Source organism: Rhinatrema bivittatum, chromosome 3 (genome assembly GCF_901001135.1).
Source record: "Rhinatrema bivittatum chromosome 3, aRhiBiv1.1, whole genome shotgun sequence".
NCBI lineage: Eukaryota > Metazoa > Chordata > Amphibia > Gymnophiona > Rhinatrematidae > Rhinatrema > Rhinatrema bivittatum.
In genome coordinates, this window is record NC_042617.1 from 228276485 (window position 1) to 228301271 (window position 24787).

Here is a 24787-nt window from a genome sequence, read left to right on the forward strand (position 1 = left end):
TTCTCGGAGGCCTCATCCACTGACATACCCGGGAGTCCCAGGTGTTCTCCACCGACATTGGTGCTGGGCACTGTGCCACTTCAGAGAACCGAGGAAGAGATGAGGTGATGCCTCATCTCCTCCCGGACTTTCAGGAGGAGTTGGACCACAGGTTGCAGACTGCAGTGCTCAGAGCTCTGCGGAGCATCGAGCTGCCACCGGTCCCCATACCGGTGCTGGAGCCTCTGCCCTCTATCCTAGCACCTCTGCTCGAGTGTCTGGACGTCCTTCTCAGTGTCCTCCTGATGCAGCCAATGCCCAAGGGACCTTCGGTTCCCCAGCGGCCACCGATGCCCCCCTCAGGAACTATCCCTATCCTTGGGTCCTCTGAGGAGGAAGACGCGGCCAGTGCCGCATTTCCAAGGCCTTGGTTCCCTGAACCTTTGCCCAGGCCCTCTGGCCTCCCATGACCCTCTGTTCCCCCATTACCAGGGGAACTGTCGATTCCCACGATGCCCTTGGAGCTCTGAAGATATTGGGGCCCAGGGCTAGAATCCTCCACGAACATCGCCCACGGCGATCCCATGATGGGCTGAACAAGAAGGAAGGGCCTTATTACCCGTGGGGTGAGAACTCCTCAGAGTCTTCCACTGAGTTTTCGGACGACCCCCTCTGTGAGCCTTCCCCGCCGGAGGAAAGGAGTCTGTCCCCGTCGGAGGATCTCTCCTTTGCGGGATTTGTCAGGGCCATGGCCGAGGCTATCCCCTTCCAACTTCTTACGGAGAAGGATGCGCAGCATAAGATGCTGGAGGTGCTCCAGTTTGTTGACGCTTCCACGGAAATCGTGGTGGTTCCCATCCACGACATCTTTAAGGATCTCCTTTAGATGTGGATACACCTGATCTCCATCTCTCCAGTCAATAGAAAGGCGGATGCCACTTATCTGGTGCAGCAAGCCTTGGGATTTGGTCGGTGGTAGAGGGGTCCGCCCTCAAGAAGGCTAAACGCTCACGCACTCATGCCTCTGCCCCTCCTGGGAGAGAGTATAGGGAGCTGGATGCTCTGAGAAGAAAGGTTTTTCAGGGCGCTATGCTCATCGCCTGTATTTCTGCCTCCCAGTTGTATATGACCTAATTCAACTGGAACCTCTGGAAGTGGGTCCAGGACGTTGCAGAGAGCTTGCTGCAGCAACAGCAGGAGTCACTCTCTGCTATCGTCCTGCAGGGGTTGGAAGCTGGCAAACATGAGTTGTTCGAGACCATGGCCAGAGTAGCAGTTTTGGGCACAGGTGCTTGCAGAATGGCCTGGCTCCGGGTCTCTGACCTCCTCCCAGAGGTGCAGGAGAAGCTGGCAGACCTCCCATGCTCAGGTGACAACCTCTTTGGGGGTAAGGTCTGGAATACAGTGGCCCAGTTGACAGACCACCACAAAACCCTACAGCAGCTCTCAGCTAGCGCTTCAGACGCTCCTTCCTCTGTCAGGAAATCTTCCAGGCCAAGCTCCAGGAAGTCCTTTTACAGGCAGCGGAAATACTATCTACCAGCCTCTCGAGCTTGCACACTGCGTACTAGCTCCAGGGGCCTCACTGTCATCATCGGGCGCCCAGACCTCAGCCAGCACCACAGCAAGCCCATCCATGGGCTTTTGACTAGCAGCAAGGGAGCATGGGTTAGTCAGCCACACCCCCAGCTCCGGATCCCCCAGTAGGAGACAGGCCCACCACTGCAGGACTATTACTTCGGACCAGTGGGTTCTTTCCATAGTCCGTCAGGGGTACCAGCTCAATTTCACACGGGTTCCAGAGAACTCTCCCCCATGTCCATCGTGGGGTTCGTCCACCCAGCCTGCCATACTTTGGATAGAACTCTCCATCCTTCTCATGGCAGGAGCGGTAGAGCCTGTTCCCCATCCTTAGGGGCTGAGGGTTCTATTTGAGGTATTTCCTCATACCAAAGAGAAATGGAAACTTGCGCCTCATTCTCAACCTCAGGGTGCTGAACAAATTTCTCTTAAAAGAAAAGATCAAGATGGTTGTTCTGGGCACTCTGATCCCCCTCCTTAAAAGAGGAGACTGGCTCTGCTCCCTCGATCTCAAAGAACCTTATGCTCACATTGCTTTCTTCCCCAGCCACAGAAAATATCTCCGCTTCGGTTAGACTCAGCCCCTCGCGTCTTCACCAAATGCTTAGTGGACGACTGGTTGATCAAGAGCGACTCCTGCACAGGGTGCTGAGCACTTTAGACCTGACAGTGCAGACTTTGCAGTCCTTGGGGTTTGTAATCAATTACCCGAAGTCGCAACTCTGCCCTTCTCCTCAGCTAGACTTTATAGGAGCCAGGCTGGACACAGTGCAGGCAAAAGCATTTCTGCCCCGTGGTCAGGCCCTGATCCTCGCCTCGTTGGCGATCTTCGTATGCAGCAGCCTGCCTTCTCCGTTTGCTGGGCCTCCTGGTGGCCTTGGTCCATGTTACCCTTCTCGCTCGCTTGTGCATGTGGAGAGCACAATGGACCTTAAGGTTGCAGTGGCAACAGTCCTCCCAGGACCTCGAGACAAGTCTCTCAGTCATGGAACCTCTGAGGGCATCCCTATCCTGGTGGGAAAATCTCTCCAACTTGGAGCGGGGAATTCCCTTCCAGACTGTCTCACCTCAGGTGTTCCTTACCACCGTCATCTCTCCTAAGGGCTGAGGAGCACATTTGGATGGTCTCTACATGCAGGATTTCTGGACCTCCCACAAAGCCCGCTGCCAAATAAACTTCTTGGAGCTTTGGGTGATCCATTACGCCCTCTGGGCGTTCACAGATTGGTTGTCGTGCAAGGAAGTCCTGATTCGGACGGACAACCAAGTAGCAATGAGGTATATCAACAAGCAGGGAGACACAGGATCATTTCTCCACTATCAAGAGACGGTGCAGGTGTGGTCCTGGGCTCTGGGACAGGGGGATGTCACTACAAGCAACGTACCTGCCGGGGACTCTGAATGTGCTGGTGGACCGGCTGAGCCGCTCATTTCATCTGCACGCGTGGTCCTTCAATCCAGAAGTGGCGGCCAGGATTTTCCATCATAGATCAGTGGGATACCACAGATATGGATCTCTTAGCCTCCCCGTTCAACTACAAGGTGAGGTGCTTCAGCTCCCTGTTATCGGGTGGGCTGACATCTGACCTGCGATGCCTTCTCCCTTCACTGGGGAAGGACCTGTTGTATGCATTACCTCCTCTCCCGTTCCTCTTGAAGACTCTGCTCAAGCTTCAACAGGACAATGGGTACAATGAACCTTGTGGCCCCTTTTTGACCCCGACAGGTCTGGTTCCCTCTCCTTCAGGATCTGTCAGTCAGGACCCCATTTGGCTGGGAACGGTGCCTGATCTGATAACTCAGAACCAGGGTACCCTGCACCATCCGGACCTTCGGGCATTATCCTTCATGGCATGGATGTTGAATGCCTACTTCTTCAGCCCTTGGAACTCTCGGATAGTGTCGCCCGGGTGCTGGTGGCTTCTAGGAAGCCTTCCACCAGAAAGTCCTATGGTTTGAAATGGACAGGCTTAGTTGTGTGCTCCGGGTGAGCCACCGATGTGCATGGGGGATGCACGAGATGTGTGTGCCACTTTGCGCCCGGCGGTATTTGTGCAGGCCGCTAAGCGCCCGGCACCGTTTTGCATGTCGCTGTGCGCACGGCACAGATGTGAGTGCCGCTGTGCACACAAGTCGGTTGTGCGCGCCGCTGTATGCCCAGCTCAGTTGTGCAGACAATATGGTGGTCAAGGGGAGGAAATGGCGCTGACGACCATGCGGGCAAGATGGTGACACCCCCCCCCCCCCCCCAGAGGGTCTCCACGTGTGTGGACCCTCGCACCGGATCGTGGTCTAGCTCGGACGGAGCTGCTCAACCCGATTTAATAGACGCCGGAAGGGACGATCTGTGCGGCTATTCGAGCCTCAGAGACCGGAGACTTAGAAGAGGATTCTACCTTACCTGGTCTCTGCGTTTCCCGGTCTCGTGCCGGGCGGTCTCCAGCTGTGGGGGGAGAGGGAATTACCTTCACCGTTGTGCTCGATTCTGCACCCGCTGCCTCTCAGCCACTCTGGGGGCTAAGTCCATGCCAGGAACCGGCTACTGGACCAAGGCATACCTCTGAGGGATCTCGGAAATCACCTCAGGAATTCTCAACTGGAGGAGGGACCCTTAGTTATCAGCGCAGGAGAGCGGGGCTCGTCTTCTTGAGGTAAATTTTCATTCTTCTTTGTTTTAAAATTGCTAACACTATTCTAGTGTGTGGAAGTGTCCCTATCTGCTTTAGGAGACAGAGAAATACTGGAGAGCTAAGCTTCCTGCATGGGTATATGTAGGCTGACATCAGCTTTAAAATCTGACTCCGTCTCCCATCTGCTATTAGGAGTACACTATACCCATTGGGCCTGAGACCATCTGTCTGCACTAAGAAAAATGAAATTATCAGGTAAGTAATTTCTCCAATCTTACTTCTTAGACTTCTGGCATTAGCATACAAATATTTCAAAGTTTGTTTTTTGTTTGTATTTTCATTCTGCTTTTTAATTGAAAGGGATAAGTTAGAATCTTTTAGCTCAGGTAAGTTTTTAGTTACAGGCACTTGGACTACTTTTCTTATTATTGGAACCTCACTGTTGGGATGCCCTAATTCTAATGCATCATTAGTATCCTTTGAAGATAGCTTTCTCCGAACTATGTGCTGCTGAGCGACTGTTGGCTTTCCCCTTTGTTCTAGTTTAAAAGCTGCTCTATCTCCTTTTTAAAGGTAAGCGCCAGCAGTCTGGTTCCACCCTGGTTAAGGTGGAGCCCATCCCTTCGGAAGAGACTCCCTCTTCCCCAAAAGGTTCCCCAGTTCCTTTCGAAACTGAATCCCTCTTCCTTGCATCATCATCTCATCCACGCATTGAGACTCCGCAGCTCTGCCTGCCTCTAGTGACCTGCGCGTGGAACAGGGAGCATTTCAGAGAATGCTACCCTGGAGGTTCTGGATTTAAGCTTTCTACCTAAGAGCCTAAATTTGGCTTCCAGAACCTCCCCACCACATTTTCGTAAGTTGTTGATGCCCACATGTATCACAACAGCCGGCTCCTCCCCAGCACTGTCTAAAATCCTATATAGGTGGCACTTGAGGTCCACCACCTTCGCACCAGGTAGGCATGTTACCAGATGATCCTCATGCCCACCAATCACCTGGCTGTCTACATTCCTAATAATTGAATCACCAACTATGTCGGCCGACCTAACCCTTCCCTCCTGGTCAGTAGGCCTTGGGGAGATATCCTCGGTGTGAAAGGACAATGCACCATTTGGAGAGCAGGTCCTTGCTACAGGATCTTTTTTCTGTTGCACCAGGTTGATGAGCTCCAATCATGAGACCTTCTTCCTCCAAGGCAGCACCAGGGCTGCCAGTCTGAAGTTGGGACTTGGCTACTATGTCCCTGAAGGTCTCATCTATATACCTCTCTGTGTGCCTCAGCTCTTCCAGATCTGCCACTCTAGCTTCCAGAGATCGGACTCGTTCTCTGAGAGCCAGGAGTTCTTTGCATCGCATGCACATGTACAATTTCTCACCAGCGGGTAAAAAAATCATACATGTGACACTCGATGCAAAAGATGGGAAGCCCCCCTCTTGCTGCTGAACTGCTGCCTTTATCTCAAATTTGTTCAGTTCCTATTTAAGATTTAGGTTGCTATGGGAGTAGGAATGTCTAATTAATGTCCTTTAAATGTATTAGTGAATTCACTATATGTCTGGTAGTGGCCTACAGGGGAATGATCAAGTGCAGCTTTTGATTGAAAAAGAGTTTATCTTGGCTTAGGTGATGCAAAGTCTTAAGAATGCTTAGAGATAAGTAATACAATGAGGGTCTGAGTTCTTTGTTTCAGGCAAGGCCAGAAGTAAACAATTTTGGGGCCTTGTCAAATAAAATTTATAACCTAGTTTTTCTGTATTGTGTGCATTTTCAGTCTGAGTGGAAAATCAAAAGTCCTTGCTGTTCTTCTTAGCATGGTCCAGAGAATATTGCTCTTGTACTAACTCAGATTTGTAGCCTATTTTGCACCTACATTGTCCTTTAAAAACAATGTGTAAATGGAGGATTAGTTCCAGTACCAGGACCCACTACCCTGTTTTCACCAAAATAATCTAATATTTAATATATAGTATTGTAAAAATCATATGTATTTTAAAGCATTACTTTTTTTTCTGAAAAAGAAAGTACCTTATCTATAGTCTTGCTTATTGGACCTTATTTTGACACTGTTTTGAGGAGAGGAAGTTCCTAGTACTCTTCTTGCTGATGTCATTTTGTCAAGCCTTATGATCAGCACATCAGTGTGTGTTTTTCGGTAGATGCTCTGATGTCTTAAAAATTGAAACGTGTTGTAAATTGAATAATGGGTGTTAATTTAGAAACATAACTCAGAATCAGATTTTAAAATACTTTGTCAAATTTATTTATTTAGATTTTTTTATATTCCGCTTTTCACTTTTTTCAGCACTTCCAAGTGGATTACATTCAGGTACTGTAGGTATTTTCCTATCCCCAGAGGGTTTACAATCTAAGGGGGTCATTTATCAAAATGCGATAAGGCGTTTTCGCATGTGTTAAGGGCTTATCGCATGCGAAAAGCCCCGTTAACGCATGCGATCGCACCATATCGTATGGTGCGATGCAAATTCAGAAAATAGGAGGAGTTAGGGGCGGAGAGTGGGCTGGGTTAGCCTGTCTGCGAAGAGCTATCGCACAGCTTTGGATTGCGTTAGGCTGGGCGATAAGGTTTCATCGCCATTTGCGATGTCTCCCGTAAGTCCTATTTCAGGTGAATTGACGGGTCCGGGGGGGGGGGGGGGGAGAGAGAGAGAGCGCCTGGCCATAATATCATGGCCCATAGGTAGGTATTTGTATTATTGATGTTACCTAGGTAGAGAGTCCATCAAGCTAGGTTGAGAGAACCTTGCCCAAATCTCATCTTGGAGTGAGTTTTCTCACTCCGAAGGCCAGCAAATCTTCACAAGAGACCACTGTTCTGTTCGTAGGTGTCACGTAGAATGTCAAAGTGGCCCCTAACCCCCTACACTCTTACCTAAACCCCACCTCGAGTTACTAGGTGGGCCTACCATAGGGATACAAATACCTACCTATGGGCCATGATATTACGGCCAGGCGCGCTCTCTCTCTCGCTCTCGCTCTCTCTCTCTCACCATTAACAATGGTCCCCTGTTGGTTGAATGAAGGAAATACAACAGGTCTGGCACTTATCGCAGCATCTGAAATGGTATTGCAATTTGCGCTAACTTAGCTCTTCGCACAGGTAATTAGCGCAAATTGTGATAAATGCTATATTAGCATAAAACAAGAAGCCTGGTTTCCTGGTTCGTAGCCCACTGCTCTAACCACTAGGCTACTCCTCCACTGCTTTATATGGAAATATAGCATTGGTGCAACTTTGAAGAATAGGATATGTGAGAAATTGCAATATACCGGTAGTTAAAATGGTGGAAACGGGAGGTCAATAAATTGAAGACTATGAACAATGGAGAAAACTGAACACTTAGAGAGTATGTTAAGTCAAGTGGGACAATTTCAGGAAAGGCAATTAAGAAAAAACATGACAAACAGGTGGAAAGGAACAATATAAGAAATAAAGGGTATTTGAGGATGAGCCCTGTGATTGTTGTGGCATCGCCGAAGGGCTGTACCAAAGGAAAGTGCCCCTTCGGGAGCAAAGGGACCCAGAGAGTTGACTTTGGTATTGTCGATGCTTTGTTGCATAGTACTGACTATTTTTTTCCTTTTTGTCCAGAGCTGGCTCAGAATTGGGCATGATTACTGTTATTTTAGATAGAAATTAATATTTTTCCTTAATTGTTGCATGACTGTTTTTTATTTTATGATAATGATACTATTATGCTTTGAGCAGGTTTTCTTGTATTAATGCTGTTACACTAACTTCAATGCTGGCTAACCTTTTTCAATATTTAATAGTTCTTGTACTAATGTTTTTATGTTAATTCCAGTGTTGGTCAACTACTTTTCAGAAGTATGTGTTTAAGAATCTGTCTGGTAGGGGCCATTTTTATGATTTTTGGGTGGTCTTCCCTGTTTTCTTGTTTGGAAAGGTAATATAACAAAATTATTAAACTTAACTACTGTTTTTATAAAAAAAAAAATTATGAATGAAATGGGATTTGTTCTGAAAAACGTTTCTCATATGTTAGTATTATGCTGTTCTCATTTTAATTTAACAAGAACCCTTAGTTAGAAAATCTAACGTATGTGACTGATGATCTGTTTGTCAGCAGTGAAAGCAAAATTACTTGCTTGTAGTTCTCTGATGACAGGTCAACCAGTCAAACAACCCATCCACCTTCCCTTTGGAAGAAGTTCTCTAACTCTTTAACTCTCTTCTTGGCACTTGGTTAGATGTGAAACTAAAGAGCTGCAAAAACATCGATGTGCCTGGAAAAATATTCGAGCACAGTTTAGAAAGCTCTGGGAGCTATTCGACAAAGGTGCATGAGATGATCTTATGTGTAACTAGTTAATTTCTCACCGTTAAAGATTATGAGCCTTTTAAATAACATTCTTAAATATTTTTTTTAAATTGGTTTCCAGGGGAAGGAATTCTATCCTTCCTCACCTGGTTCTAAACTGTTATGTACCATTGTATTTATTGAAGTATATATATGTTAGGGATGTTTTTTAAATTTGATTTATCAGTGCATTTTATTGATGTTTTGTATTTGATGTTTTTTTTGTCTGTTGTAAACTACTTTGGGTCAAACGTTTGTTTGAGGAAGGAGGTATATAAGTGTTATAATATAACCAAGCCTTTGGTTCTGTAATGTAACTATTTTGTTGATACTAATCATAAATTAATCATAAATACATATATTTTGTTAAGATATGTATTTATACTTATTGATATTGTTTTAGTTTATAATCATTGCTTATTGATCTTATGATTTTATCTTTATATTTTTGTTTGTATGTTTTTGTTTCTTTTATTATTTTGGAACTTATTTTGGGCAAGCACATGGACAAGGCATGAGCTAAATAAACTATTATTATTATTATGATTTTAAAGCATGACTGTTTTGTTTTAGCAATTACAGCAACAGAACACTCAGAAAGTAGAACCCAGCAAGGTTCCAGAATATATTAAAAAAGCTGCAAAGAAAGCTGCAGAATTTAATAGCAATTTGAATCGGGAACGGATGGAAGAAAGAAGAGCCTATTTTGATTTGCAGACACATGTAAGATGCTTTATATGATGTACATTTTGCTTTTTTGGCAATTCAAAACATATTACATTCAGGTACTGCAGGTATTTCACTATCCCCAGAGTGCTTAAAATCTAAGGGGTTCATGCTGCGTTAGGCCATTTACTGTGTAATAAACTGTTTTTTGCACGGCAAATGGCATAACACGAAGTATTTCAAATATTTCTCATTAATCTGGCCCTGGCACCGTATGTATTTAAATGAACCGATTAGCATGCAAATTCATGTTAATGAGCCCATAAATACCCTAAAATATTGCAAGCCACATTATTTGATTTGTTGATAATTACATATCAAGAGTTGTAACTAACTTCCCCTGTTTATATTGGGATATTTCCTCAAGGGAAAAGTTCCACAGTTTAATGAATGACCCCTTAAATTTGTACCTGTAGCAGTGGAAGGTGAAGTGACTTAACCAAGGTCACAAGGAGCAACAGTGAGATTTAAACCCTGGCTTCCCTGGTTTGCAGCCTATTTCTCTTTTTCAGGTATAAAATTAGATTGTAAGACCTGTGGGCATAGGGAAATATCTCTTGTACCTGAATGTAATCCGCTTTGATGTACACTTTGAAATGCTTAAAAGCGGAAAATAAAAATCCAAATAAAGAAACAAAGAAAACCAGTAGGCTGCTACTCTACTCCTTTACATTTATTTTGGATATTTTGTTATATATAATTTAATTCTATTTAATATTTATAACTCACCTTCTCTGATTAATAATCAGAACAATAAATAATTTAACAGTAAAAGACTAATATGCATTAAAGCATGATTCAAATAAGGTTTCTTATGGTGATGTAATATGTGAATACTAAATCTATTTATATAAAGGGTCATCATTCCATCTGTATCATCATAATGGTAAACAATGAACTGTCTAAATATTTTTGTATGTTTTTTCTATGCCACAAAATGCAATCAAAAAGTGCTGTTTTAAATCAATAATTATCAAATTTGAAATGTTTAAAACATCAATTTTAAAATAATTAGTCCCAAATGGTCCATGACAACAAAAGGCCTCAACTGACTGCAGCTAATCCAGAATGCTGTAGCATGCCTTCTAGTGGCACAGATACATCACACCCATTTTATGAAAACTGCTCTGGCTCGAAGTTTCTTACAAAATCAGACTTAAAGTCCTATGCCTAACTTTCAAAGCCTTAAAGAGAAGTGGCCCAATTGCCTGAAGAGCAAACTACCTTTCTACACACCTACTGGACCTCTAAGGTCATCCCAAAGAACATTCATAATTGCCCCATCACCTGACATAAGGCCTTCTCAGGAGTAGGTCTCACTATGGAACTTACTATCAGAAATGGAGCAATGACAGCTACATGCCATAAAAAATAAGTATTGGTGGCAGGCACAAATTCTCAACACTTCCCTTCCCCAAGCTAAACTTCAGCCTGAGTGGCTGATTTGGCTGAGAGAGGGGTCGGAGCAGGGGGCTGAGCTGGGATTGGGAGGCGAGGGTTGGGAATTTAGGTGCACTAGCCACTTCTTTGGTGAGAGGGAGAGGGTTTGACACTCAACCTGAACATAAGAATTGCCATGTTGTCTCAGACTAAGGTTCATCAAACCCAGTATCCTGACTCTGACAATGGCCCATACAGGTTACAAGTACCTGGCAGATCCCTTAAAGGAGATCTATTTCCTGTTAGTCACTCCTAAGGATAGCAGTAGCTTTTTTATTTTAGTCTTTTTGGCTAATAATGTGTGTTAGACTTTTCCTTCAGGAACTTGCCCAAACCACTTTTAAACCCTGATGTACTATTCACCTTAACCACATCCTCTGGCAAAAAATTCCACAGCTTGATAGCTTGCCCAAAGTTTAACTCTGGAGGGGAAGTACTCTCCATCATCTTTATTCATTTTTTAACTTCGGCAGGTGGGTGGCTCTCCAGCCCAAAGTTTTTAATTAAGGGGAGGGTAGAGAATATTGGCTGCTATTATTATGATTATTATTAATTTTTTTTTTTTAACTTTGGTGTTCCCCACTGATCCACTAATCTCAGCAGGGAACAACAAAACATATATAATCATAAGAGAAGTCAAAAATAGGTGGGTTGATGGGAGGGTGTTTGCCACTCAACTGCAAGAAGTTTAACTCTTGCTCTGTACCAGGAGTTAAATGTCCCATTTCCTAGCATGTAGCAGATGGACTCAGGACCAATGGGTATAGTGTGCTCCTGATAGCAGTCGGAGACTTGAGTCAGATTTCAATCTGACGTCAGCACTACATATACCCATGCACGAGGCTTTGCTCTCCAGTTTTTTCCGTCTCCATAGCAGTTCGGGACTTCACACACGCTTGCACAGCGTTAGAAAACCAAACTCCAAATTTTAAGAAGAAACAAAGAAAACCTTACCTCCAAAACAAGCCCCGTTCTCCTGCGGAGATACCTAAGGGTCCCTCCCCCAGTTGAGATTTCCTGAGGTGATTTCCGAGATCTCTCAGAAGTAAGCCTCGGTCCCGGCGTGGACTTAGCCCTCGGGAAAGGGAGCGGCTGAGAGGCAGCCTCTGTCCGGTAGCCGTCCTGGCTTGGACTTAGCTCCCTGAAAAGGGAGCAGCTGAGAGGCAGATGGTGCAGCGCCAAGCGCGGCGGTGAAGGTAATTCCCTCTCCGCCCGCAGCTGGAGACTGCCTGGCAGAGGACTGGGAAGCGCCGAGACAAGGTAAGGTAGAAAACTTTCTCTAAGTCTCCAACCTCCGAGGCTCGGACAGCCGCACAGATCGTCCCTCCGGCGTTTGTACATTTGGGTTGAGCAGCCCCGTCCTGGCTAGACCCTGATCTGGCAAGAGGGTCCTCCCACGTGGAGACCCCCTGGGGGGCTGCCATCTTACTGCATGGTCGCCTGCGCCTCCCCCCCCCCCCCCCAGTTGCCGCATTGTCTGCACAACTGAGCCGTGCGCACAGCACCCAGCAGGGCGCACAAAGTACTTGTGCGCATAGCAGCGTGCGCATCTACACCGTGTGCACAGCGATGCACACATCGGGGCCGGGCGCACAGCGGCACGTCCAGGGGTGCCAAATGTACAACTAGGCCCGCGCGCATCTTCTGTTCCTATGCGCACAATGTAGGCACACCCAGAACGCATAACCAGGCTTCCCGGCATGCGCACCTGTACAGGATACACGCGCAAATCATGGCACCGCCGTCCAAGACAACTAAAGATCCAGTTCTCTGCCTGGCATGCCACCTTAGAGCAGCGCAGCCCAAGGTGACCTCCGCCCTGTGCCTGCTATGCGAAGAAGCTTGGGGGGAGCCGAGACAAGGACCCCTCTCAGCCTGTAGAGGACTCCAAATCCAGCGAGACTACCCCGGACCTCTCTATTCCCGACTTGGGCCCTCAGGGAGCGCCATCGGACCCAATGCGGTCCCAGGCAACTTCACCTGGGCGGGGTTCTTTGCTGAGCTACAATCCTACATCCACACGATGTAGGATTGTAGGACGATCTGTGCGGCTGTCCGAGCCTCGGAGGTTGGAGACTTAGAGAAAGTTTTCTACCTTACCTTGTCTCGGCGCTTCCCGGTCCTCTGCCAGGCAGTCTCCAGCTGCGGGCGGAGAGGGAATTACCTTCACCGCCGCGCTTGGCACTGCACCATCTGCCTCTCAGCTGCTCCCTTTTCAGGGAGCTAAGTCCAAGCCAGGACGGCTACCGGACAGAGGCTGCCTCTCAGCCGCTCCCTTTCCCGAGGGCTAAGTCCACGCCGGGACCGAGGCTTACTTCTGAGAGATCTCGGAAATCACCTCAGGAAATCTCAACTTGGGGAGGGATCCTAAGGTATCTCCGCAGGAGAACGGGGCTAGCAGTGGCACAACCACAACCCCAACCCCCACCAGTGGTCCAGAACCTCCCAGGCCCTTCCTGGCCTCCATCAGATGAGCCTCCCCTGGGCACATGCCTCCCCTTATGGGACACAGATGATTCGGAGGAGGAATCAGAACCCCTGGAAGAGGGGGAACTCCCTCCAGTAACGGAACCGTATCGCACCATGATGCGCTTCTTCCCAAAAGACGAATTATCAGATATCGTAGCCACGAGTCTGAAGGCATTGGCCATCCCGGACACATGCAACACAGCAGAGTCCAAGGCGAGCCCCTTCCTGGCCGGGCTCCGCCAGACCTCACACCATTTCCCTACACTACAGGCCATACAACTGATCGACCTGGAATGGGACACTCCAGAGGCCACCTTTAAGGGAGATTGAGTCCTAGAAGCTCTCTACCCCTTGGACCCCGCGACGAAGGAACTCCTGAGGTTTCCCATGGTCGACGCCCTGGTCTGCACCACCACAAAGTGCACTACCATACCAGTTGAGGGAGGAGCTTCACTCAAGGATGCCAATGACAGACGGCAGGAGTCCAGCCTCAAGCAGATTTACGATGTAACAGCTATGACCTTTAGTATCACACGCCTGCCTGGCTATGGCCAGGGATGCAACTACGCCAATCGAGGCATTAAATCCAGCAATATCATTCCTCACGGATGCAACCTCAGACCTGGTACGCACCTCAGCCAGGAGCCTCTCATCCATAGTGGCAGCCAGAAGACAGCTCTGGCTCCGAAGCTGGTCAGCCGACATGACCTCTAAGATGAGGCTCACGAGAATGCCCTTTAGGGGAACACTCCTATTCAGAAGTGACCTGGAAAAATTAGCCGACAAATGGGGCGAGTCCCGTCTACCGGAGGACAGGAACAAGAGGAACCAACGCCCCTCTCCCTGCGTTATAGACCATTCAAAAACACTTACCAAGCCCCCGCTCCGCTGGCAAGGGGCAGTCCTTTCAGAACAGACACAACAAAAGAGGAGCTGGCTCAGGACCTGGCCCCAGCCACAACACGCAATGAGAATCAGCAGACCCATCTACAGGAAGAGATCATAGGGTCAGGCTTGCCCTATTCTACCAAAGATGGGTTGAAATAATGTCGGACAATTGGGTCCTATCCATCATCCGAGAGGGATACTACCTGGACTTCCACAGCATCCCCCTGGACAAGTTTGTGATTTCTCCGTGCCACGACCCCTCCAAGAGGAAGGCAGTGGAAACCACACTATCAAAACTACTCGCCCTAAAGGCAGTAACACCGGTGCCCACGCACCAACAAAATTCTGGGCACTATTCCATCTACTTCATCGTGCCCAAGAACGAGGGAACATTCCGGCCCATCTGGACCTCAAGACCGTCAATCGCTACCTGAAGGTACCCCGTTTCCGCATGGAAACCCTGCGTTCGGTCATAAAGGCGGTACAAACGGGAGAATTTCTGACCTCCTTGGATCCGTCAAAAGCCTATCTCCACATATCGATGCATCGCCTCCATCAGCGTTTCCTACGCTACGTGATATTGGGCCATCACCAGTTCCAGGCCCTACCGTTCGGGCTAGCTACGGCTCCCCGAACGTTCACCAAGATCATGGTAGTAGCGGCGACACTGAGGAAAGAAGGGATCCTCATGCACATATACCTAGACGATTGGCTGATCAGAGCGAAATCGCCAGAGGAAAGCCATCAAGCAACCACCAGTCATGGAACTACTGCAGAACCTCGGGTGGGTCGTCAACACACCCAAGAGCCAACTGCAGCCCTCCCAATCCCTAGAGTACCTGGGAGTCCAGTTCGACACCAAATGGAACAAAGTCACCCTTCCCCCTACAAGGAGAAGGAGCATTGTTGAACTTTACTCTCCCCACGGCATGGGACTATCTCCAAGTCCTCGGACTCATGGCATCAACCATAGAAGTTGTCCTGTGGGCAAGGGCCCACATGCGGCCCCTACAACATTCCCTACTGTCACGGTGGAACCGAATGTCTCAGAACTACTTTGTCCCCCTCCAGCTACCGGCAAAGATTCGGAACTTACTACAATGGTGGCTACAAGAAGATCATCTGAGCGAGGGAACAAGCCTATCCCCACCGGAATGAACCTTGCTCACCACGGATGCGAGCTCGCGAGGATGGGGAGCCCACTGCCAGGACCTAACGGCTCAAGGGAAATGGGATAAAGAAGAGTCAGCATGGAACATAAACTACTGTGGGGATTGGTTTTATGCAGATTTTTCCTTTGAATTATTCTCTCCTGGAAGCCTTAGCTTGTTACATAGAATACTGGCAGACTGAGGTCACTATGGAAGCCCATGAGGTAGATTTTAAAAGCCTTGTGAATGCAAAAACAGCCACATATGAGTGTAAGTGGGCCGCGCAGGAAGGATGCACATCCATGAATGAACATGTGTCAGAAAAAGTAGGTGGAAAAGGGGCAGGACATGGGCGTTCCAGAGGTGGGGCCAGCACTGATGCACGAACCACTAATTTTCCTCAGCCAGACACATATGTTACCGTTGTAACTTTGCTACAGCTACTCAGTAGGTGTAGGAGTACGGCAAACATTGGGGAAGGGGGGGAGAGAGAGACTCTTTGTAGGGCTCAGCCTGACACTCAATATATGGACCATTGTAAAGGGAGCACTTTGATTTGGGGTGAGTTTTTGGGAGATGGTTTGGGGTGTGGGCGATGGTGTTACAGAAACATTCAGAGGTATTCATTGTAAAATTGACGACATTAAAGAATTTTAGACCTTATAAGTGATGAAAAGAAGTTGATTTGTACAATGCAGCTAACAGAGACTGCAGTGTACAAATCAACTCCTCTTGATAGCATTTTCATCGCTTACAAGGACTAAAATTCTTTAATGGTGTCAGTTTTACAATGAATACCTCTGAATGTTTCTGTAACACCACCCTCCAAACCTCAACCTATCCTCCTGAAAACTCACCCTGAATCAAAGTGCCCCCTTACAATGGTCCATATATTGAGTGTCAGGCTGAGCCTTATAAAGTCTCTCTCTCTCTCCCCGAGCACACACAAGATATGCATGTGAAAAGTAGCACGTATTTTTGTGCACGGAGAGATATGTGTGTTATGGGCACACACGCCGGCCCTTTTAAAATCTACCTGTATATGTGGTGATGTAGGCAAACCTGTTAATCTCTATCTCCATCTGCTGGTTGGGGAGCATAACCTAGGTGTCTCAACTAGTCTGGCTGGACTCAAGGAAAGGAAATTTATCAGGTAAGAATAAATTTCTTCTTAGGATTGTAGCTAGCCTGCTTGGGACAGTTTACACCTGCTGATAGGGGCCTGCTATGACTCAACTACTCTCCCACCTCCTCAAAAGATGATGTAGAGGTGATGTACTTACATATTATGTATGTACGTATGTTATCTGCCCTGCACAAATTTTAAATTTGAAAGTTGTGGAATATAAGTATTTTTCAATAAATAAATGTGGCCCATTAATTCTTCTCTTTTCCCCCAAGAGCTGATGTAAAGGTATTATGGCTCAATGACCCCCTCCCCTGATATTCTACCTTCCCAAGAGCTGACAAAAGAGTGCTGTGGCCCAGTGATCACTTTCAATTTACCCAAGAGCTGACATAGGGGTGCTATGGACAAAGGAGTGTCAAGTCAACCAGTGTGGTTATGATCTTTGGAGACAGCAGTGTAGGAATCACTTCTGTCCCTGTGGAGCTTAGGCATGGGGGCTAATGCTAATACAACAATATAGTGGTTGCCATTTTTAGTTTTGCTGTGTACATCATACTGGTTTATTTTTGTTTAGTTGAAAGCAGCTATAATTTATTTATTCACAAATGCATTAGGATGATTTTATATTCAGTTAAAAAATAAAGTTAATCATGAATGCTAGGAAAAGGTTTGTAGAGGGAATTTATTATTTTTATTTTTATTATACAATATAGATTATCCAGGTACCCCAAGGAAACTACAAAGTTTTACCTTCAGAAAGGACAAAAGTTGGCCCTTATCCTGTCTCACTCATACCAGGGCAGTTCCAAGAGTACTACAAAAGGTATTTTTTATTTGTATGAAATATCTTCTCAAACCTTTTGGCTTGCTTTCAAGTATGGTAAATAGAATAGTGTAACTATTAGGATGTTATGATTTTGAAAAATTTCTACTAGACAATGTCAAAATCACTGGACACTAACAAAATTGAACAACCCTTAGCAAAAACATTTTTTTAAATCTATTCTTCTATGAGTGCTGAAAAACTGAAATTTCTTGTATTGCTTTAGTAAATGCAATACAAGAATTCTGAAGGAACTAAAGAGTTCTGAAGGAACTAAAAAATGAAATTTCAGACCTATTAGTAAAAATTTGTAACCTATCATTAAAATCATCCATTAAAACCTATCGTTAAAATCATCCATTGTACCTGAAGACTGGAGGGTAGCAAATGTAACCCCACTATTTAAAAAGGGCCCCGGGCGATCCGGGAAACTACAGACCGGTTAGCCTGACTTCAGTGCCAGGGAAAATAGTGGAAAGTGTTCTAAACATCAAAATAACAGAACATATAGAAAGACATGGTTTAATGGAACAAAGTCAGCATGGCTTTACCCAAGGCAAGTCTTGCCTCACAAATCTGCTTCACGTTTTTGAAGGAGTTAATAAACATGTGGATAAAGGTGAACCGGTAGATGTAGTATACTTGGATTTTCAGAAGGCGTTTGACAAAGTTCCTCATGTGAGGCTTCTAGGAAAGTAAAATGTCATGGGATAGGTGGCGATGTCCTTTCGTGGATTGCAAACTGGCTAAAAGACAGGAAACAGAGTAGGATTAAATGGACAGTTTTCTCAGTGGAAGGGAGTGGACAGTGGAGTGCCTCAGGGATCTGTATTGGGACCCTTACTTTTCAATATATTTATAAATGATCTGGAAAGAAATACGACGAGTGAGATAATCAAATTTGCAGATGACACAAAATTGTTCAGAGTAGTTAAATCACAAGCGGATTGTGATAAATTGCAGGAAGACCTTGTGAGACTGTAAATTGGGCATCCAAATGGCAGATGAAATTTAATGTGGATAAGTGCAAGGTGATGCATATAGAGAAAAATAACCCATGCTATAATTACACAATGTTGGGTTCCATATTAGGTGGTACAACCCAAGAAAGAGATCTAGGCGTCATAGTGGATAACACATTGAAATCGTCGGTTCAGTGTGCTGCGGCAGTCAAAAAAGCAAATAGAATGTTGGGAATTATTAGAAAGGGAATGGTGAATAAAACGGAAAGTGTCATAATCCCTCTGTATCGCTCTATGGTGAGGCCGCACCTTGAATACTGTGTACAATTCTGGTCGCCGCATCTCAAAAAAGATATAATTGCGATAGAGAAGGTACAGAGAAGGGCTACCAAAATGATAAGGGGAATGGAACAGCTCCCCTATGAGGAAAGACTAAAGAGGTTTGGACTTTATCCCAGGACAAGCAGGATGCTAGTCCTCACATATGGGTGACATCAGTAATGGAGCCCTATGTACGGAAAAACTTCTTTCAAAGTTTCTATGAAACTTTTGACTGGCCCCAGAGTGCCCACTGAGCATGCCCAGCATGCCATGATATTCCCTGCCACAGGGGTCTCCCTTCAGTCTTCTTTTTTCCGCGGAGCAGTTAGCCTCGCGGTTAAATTGGAGTCCTGTGGTGAATTTCACCACTCTCAAAAAATTGACAAAACTTCGGAAAAAATATTTCCACCGCAAGGGTTTCCCTTCTGTTCCATCGCGGTAAGTTTTCCCTGTATTTTTGCGGTTCCATACCGTTTTTTTCAGGCCCCTTGCCGTCGACGGCTGTCCGGCAGTATGGCCTCGGGTTTTAAAAAATGCCCGAATTGTGCGAGGAATATGTCCATCACGGACCCGCACACAGAATGTGTTCTTTGCCTCGGCAAAGAACATGATGTAAAATTGTGTTCTTTATGCGCTGAAATGACATCGAAGGGGCATCGTCTCTGCATGGAGAAAATGGAGCACCTTTTTAAAATCCAGTTGCTCCCAACTACATCGACTTCGGCCCAGTCATCGCCATCCGGATCGGTTCGGCAGCTTGTATTGAAGAGGCGTCTTCCAGGTGAGGCCGGGGACGCGTCCACTCCCTCCCCATCGCCATCGTCGAAGACGTCCACCTCCGGAAGCGAGAAACATAAAGAAAAGCATAGACATCGGCATCGACGCCATCGAGCCGATGCCCGCTGAGCCATCGGGAGATACAGCCTCCTCCGCAAAGAAACCTCAGACGAGTGCGGAGGCTCCAAGGCTTATAGTGCCAGGGCGATCCCCACCGATATCGGTGCCGGGCTCCATACCTCCTCAGGGCTCTGAAGAGGTATCGGTATCGTCATCACCGCCTCCCCCCATAGCTGCTCTGATACCATCAGCTATGAGGGCGGAACTTGATGTGTACATCCGTCAAGCGGTGCAACAAGCACTCCTCGGGGCGATTCCTGGTCAGCCATCGACACAGATATCGCCATCAACACCAGCTCCGATGCCGTGCGATCCTTCGCCATCGATGCCGCTCCTACCAGCGGTGCCGCCGGATCGGCCATCGATACCGCAGCCGATGCCTGCGATGCCTTGCCCGATGCCTTCACCGATTCCACCGGTGCCTCCATCGGTGCCGTCTTCCAACTTCACGGTTCTTCAGCTGCTAATGACCAAATTGGATACTCTCCTCGATTTTTTTATCGAAGAAATCACCAGAAGAACCGATTCCAGGGCCATCGGGAGTTCCCAGGCCTCCTCGGCCTCAATCTCCCTTGTTTCCACCGATGCCCAAAGAACCACCGATGGTGCCAGCAACACCACGACCACCGACAGATACAGGTACTGACACAGACACAGAATATTCCTCAGAAGAAGACATATTGTCTGAACATCTCCTCCTGATGATCGTAGGAAGTCTCCTCCAGAAGACTTATCCTTCACAAACTTCGTAAAGGACATGGCGGACACCATCCCTTTCCAGTTACAAACGGAGGTTGATGCCAGACAAAAAACACGGGAGGTCCTACAGTTCGTAGACCCTCCCAAAGAGATTCTGGCAGTACTGGTGCATGAGGTGTTTCAGGAACTCCTGTACCGCATATGGGAACACCCAGGTTCACTGGCAGCTGTCAATAAGAGGTCAGAAGCCACTTATTTAGTACAACCCATACCTGGCTTTCAGAAAACCCAGCTACCACACCAGTCGGTAGTCGTAAAGTCTGCCCAGAAGAAGACTAAAAGATTAAAATCTCATGCCTCTACACCATCTGGAAAAGACAACAGGTTTATGGACAATTTGGGCTGAAAAGTTTTCCAGGGTTCCATGTTGGTCTCTAAAATAGCATCATACCAACTCTTCATGAACCAGTACCAAAGAAACCTTTGGAAACAGGTTCAGGACTTAGTACTCACACTCCCTGACCAATATCAGGAACCATTCCATCAGCTCATACACAAAGGCCTAGAAGCTGGCAAACATGAGGTCAGAGCTACCTATGACAGTTTTGAAAATGCAGCACGTCTCTCGGCGTCAGGAATAACAGCACGCAGGTGGGCCTGGCTTAAGGCTTCTGATCTCTGCCCAGAAGTCCAGGAAAGACTAGCTGACCTACCCTGCTTGGGGGATAACCTGTTTGGCGACAAGGTTAAAGAAGCAGTGGTGACTATCAAAGACCACACCGAGACACTTAAGCAACTTTCCTTACTGCCTCAGGAACCTCAACCCCCGGTCAGGAGACCTCCAAGACGGGATCTAAGACGGCCTTATTATCGTCAACGCCGTTACTACCCCCCAACAAGCCAGACAAGACCATCTCACCCAGCTCAACATCCACAAGCTAGGCAAAGACCTGCAAGGCCCCAACCGCCTCCTCAAACTACCTCTACATCAGGTTTTTGAAACAACTCAGAGAGCAGCAGCCACCCCACCAATCCACTACCACACTTACCCGTAGGAGGTCGTGTCACCTATTTCCATCACACCTGGTCCTCCATCACCACAGACCAATGGGCTCTTTCCATAACAGCCCACGGTTACCGGTTAGATTTCCTCACTGTACCAAAAGACAATCCACCACTCTCTTCTTGGACAGTGAATCAACATTCCAAAATTCTTCAAGCAGAATTATCCGCCCTTCTGAGAGCCAGGGCCATAGAACCAGTCCCCCGGCCTCAGCAGGGCAGAGGATTCTACTCCCGCTATTTCCTCATTCCAAAGAAAACAGGAGGCTTACGTCCTATCCTGGATCTCAGAAATCTCAACAAATTTCTCAGAAAAGAAAAATTCAGAATGGTATCGTTAGGCACCATGCTACCTCTCTTTCAAAAAGGGGATTGGCTCTGCTCCCTGGATCTTCAAGATGCCTACGCTCACATTCCCATTTTTCCCCCTCATCATCAGTACCTGCGATTTCTGGTCAAAGGCCAACATTTTCAATACCGAGTACTGCCATTCGGCCTAGCCTCAGCGCCTCGAGTGTTCACAAAGTGTATGGCAGTAGCAGTGGCACATCTTCACAAGCAAAGGATGCATGTGTTCCCTTATCTGGACGACTGGCTCATCAGAAGTCAGACAAAAGAAGGAGCTCTCAAATCTCTCCAGCTCACAGTCCACTTGCTTCACTCCTTGGGATTTCTCATCAACTATCAAAAATCCCATCTCACACCATCTCACCTACTACAATTCATAGGTGCAGATTTAAACACCATCATAGCAAAAGCTTTTCTTCCAAGAGACCGTGCTCAAACACTTGTCCTCCTAGCACACTCTCTCCGAAATCAATCTCAAGTTACAGCGCATCAGTGCCTCACCCTACTCGGACACATGGCCTCCACAGTTCACGTCACTCCCATGGCCAGACTGACCATGCGACTACTGCAATGGACACTCAAATCTCAATGGATTCAAGCCATTCAACCATTGTCCACTCCCATTCAGATAAACACAGAACCTGCAATCCTCTCCTCTGGTGGACATTAATGAACAATTTGCTCAAAGGTCTACCTTTTCGACAGCCAATTCCACAAGTCACCTTAACTACAGATGCTTCCACCTTAGGCTGGGGAGCACACATTGGTCCTCTCAAGACCCAGGGGACGTGGACAAAAGCCGAAGCCTCTTTCCAAATAAACTTCCTAGAGCTTCGAGCTATACGTTATGTGCTGCATGCGTTCAAGGACTCCCTTTCACACAAGACTGTTCTGATCCAAACGGACAATACAGTAGCCATGTGGTACATCAACAAACAAGGGGGAACAGGTTCCTACCTTCTTTGTCAAGAAGCAGCACAGATTTGGGATTGGGCCCTAGCACATTCAATTCTTTTACGGGCCACTTTCCTAGCAGGCATCCACAACATAGTAGCCGATCGCCTAAGTCGTCAGTTCCAACCACACGAGTGGTCCTTGGATCCAACGATAGCAACCAAGATCTTTCGACGCTGGGGTCAACCAACAATAGACCTCTTTGCATCTCACCTGAACTACAAGGTGAACAATTACTGCTCTCTGCTCCGGCAGCAGAACAGCCTACAGAAGGACGCCTTTGCTCGCCATTGGAACTCAGGCCTGTTATACGCGTATCCACTGATACCGCTCTTAACCAAAACTCTAGTGAAGCTACAACAGGACAAGGGGACCATGATACTCATAGCCCCATACTGGCCTCGACAAGTATGGTTTCCCACACTGCTAGACCTCTCAGTCAGGGATCCAATTCGTCTGGGAATAGCTCCCGATCTCATAACTCAGGATCAGGGTCAGTTGCGCCATCCCAACCTTCAGTCCCTGTCCCTGACAGCATGGATGTTGAAAGCTTGATTCTACAACCATTCAACCTTCCAACCACTATATCTCAGGTGCTGATAGCTTCACGTAAATCTTCCACTAGAAAGAATTATTCCTACAAATGGAAACGGTTTACTTTGTGGTGCACTCAGAAATCTATAGATCCTTTCACTTGCCCCACTACTTCACTACTAGACTACCTATACTATCTATCAGACTCTGGTCTTAAGACTTCATCTGTAAGAGTGCATTTGAGTGCAATCTCAGCTTATCATAACAAGCTGGGAGACACTTCTATCTCTACACAGCCTCTCGTCAGTAAATTTATGAAAGGCTTAACTCACCTTAAACCTCCACTTCATTCCTCAAGCATACAATGGGACCTCAACATAGTTTTAACCAGGCTCATGCGTTCCCCATTCGAACCCATAGATACCTGTGACCTTAAATATCTTACATGGAAAACTGTATTCCTCATAGCCATTACATCAGCTAGAAGGGTTAGTGAGTTACAAGCTCTTGTCACATACGAACCTTTTACAAAGTTCCTACATGACAGGGTGGTCCTCCGTACTCATCCTAAATTCCTTCCAAAAGTAGTCACAGAACTCCACCTCAATCAATCTATAGTTTTACCAGCATTCTTCCCAAGGCCTCACTCTCACCAAGGAGAAAGAGCCTTACATACTTTGGATTGAAAGCATGCACTGTCTTTCTACTTAAACCGCACTACAGTCCAGAGGAAATCCAGTCAATTGTTTGTATCTTATGATCCCAACAAACCAGGTAAAGCAGTGGGAAAACATACCTTGTCAAACTGGATAACAGATTGCATACAGTTTTGTTATGAGAAAGCTGGCCTTACTCTCCAAGGGCGAGTAAAAGCACATTCAGTCAGAGCAATGTCAACCTCAGTAGCACACCTTCGCTCTTTACCTATTCTGGACATTTGTAAAGCAGCAACATGGAGTTCTCTTCACACCTTTGCAGTTCATTATTGTTTAGACAAAGAAGGAAGACAAGATTCAGCATATGGACAATCTGTCTTAAAGAACTTGTTTCCAGTGTAACCCAACTCCTTCTACATCCAATCCGCTGTGATCTTCGGCTGATTAATTTCAACAACAATACTCACTGTTGCCTCAATTCCAAATGACTCAGCCTCTAGCTTGCTAATCACCCATATGTGAGGACTAGCATCCTGCTTGTCCTGGGATAAAGCAAAATTGCTTACCTTGTAATAGGTGTTATCCCAGGACAGCAGGATGTAGTCCTCACGAAACCCACCCGCCACCCCGCGGAGTTGGGTCCAATACGTTTTATTATTTTATTTTTGGCTAATGCTAATTGCTACAAAACAGACTGAAGGGAGACCCCCTGTGGCAGGGAATATCATGGCATGCTGGGCATGCTCAGTAGGCACTCTGGTGCCAGTCAAAAGTTTCATAGAAACTTTGAAAGAAGTTTTTCCGTACATAGGGCTCCATTACTGATGTCACCCATATGTGAGGACTACATCCTGCTGTCCTGGGATAACACCTATTACAAGGTAAGCAATTTTGCTTTTCAGCTTGGAGAAGAGACAGCTGAGGGGGGATATGATAGAGATGTTTAAAATTATGAGAGGTCTAGAACGGGTAGTTGTGAATCAGTTATTTACTCTTTCGGATAATAGAAAGACTAGGGGGCACTCCATGAAGTTAGCATGGGGCACATTTAAAACTAATCGGAGAAAGTTCTTTTTTACTCAACGCACAATTAAGCTCTGGAATTTGTTGCCAGAGAATGTGGTTAGTGCAGTTAGTATAGCTGTGTTTAAAAAAGGATTGGATAAGTTCTTGGAGGAGAAGTCCATTACCTGC

The 24787-nt window shown here is 46.6% G+C and overlaps 1 protein-coding gene across 11 annotated transcripts in view; it reads left to right on the forward strand.

Moving 5' to 3' along the window:
- The window catches only part of PHF10 (PHD finger protein 10), an 885396-nt gene that overhangs the window by 444915 nt on the left and 415694 nt on the right, over window positions 1–24787 (forward strand). For all 11 annotated transcript variants that reach the window (XR_003855489.1, XM_029594266.1, XM_029594268.1 and 8 more), the window contains 2 exons: window positions 9108–9257; window positions 17051–17160. Coding sequence is in view for 10 of the 11 variants with exons in the window: in XM_029594266.1 (XP_029450126.1) it covers window positions 9108–9257; window positions 17051–17160 (260 nt within the window). In the remaining variant the exon portion in view is untranslated. The remainder of the gene's footprint in view (window positions 1–9107; window positions 9258–17050; window positions 17161–24787) is intronic.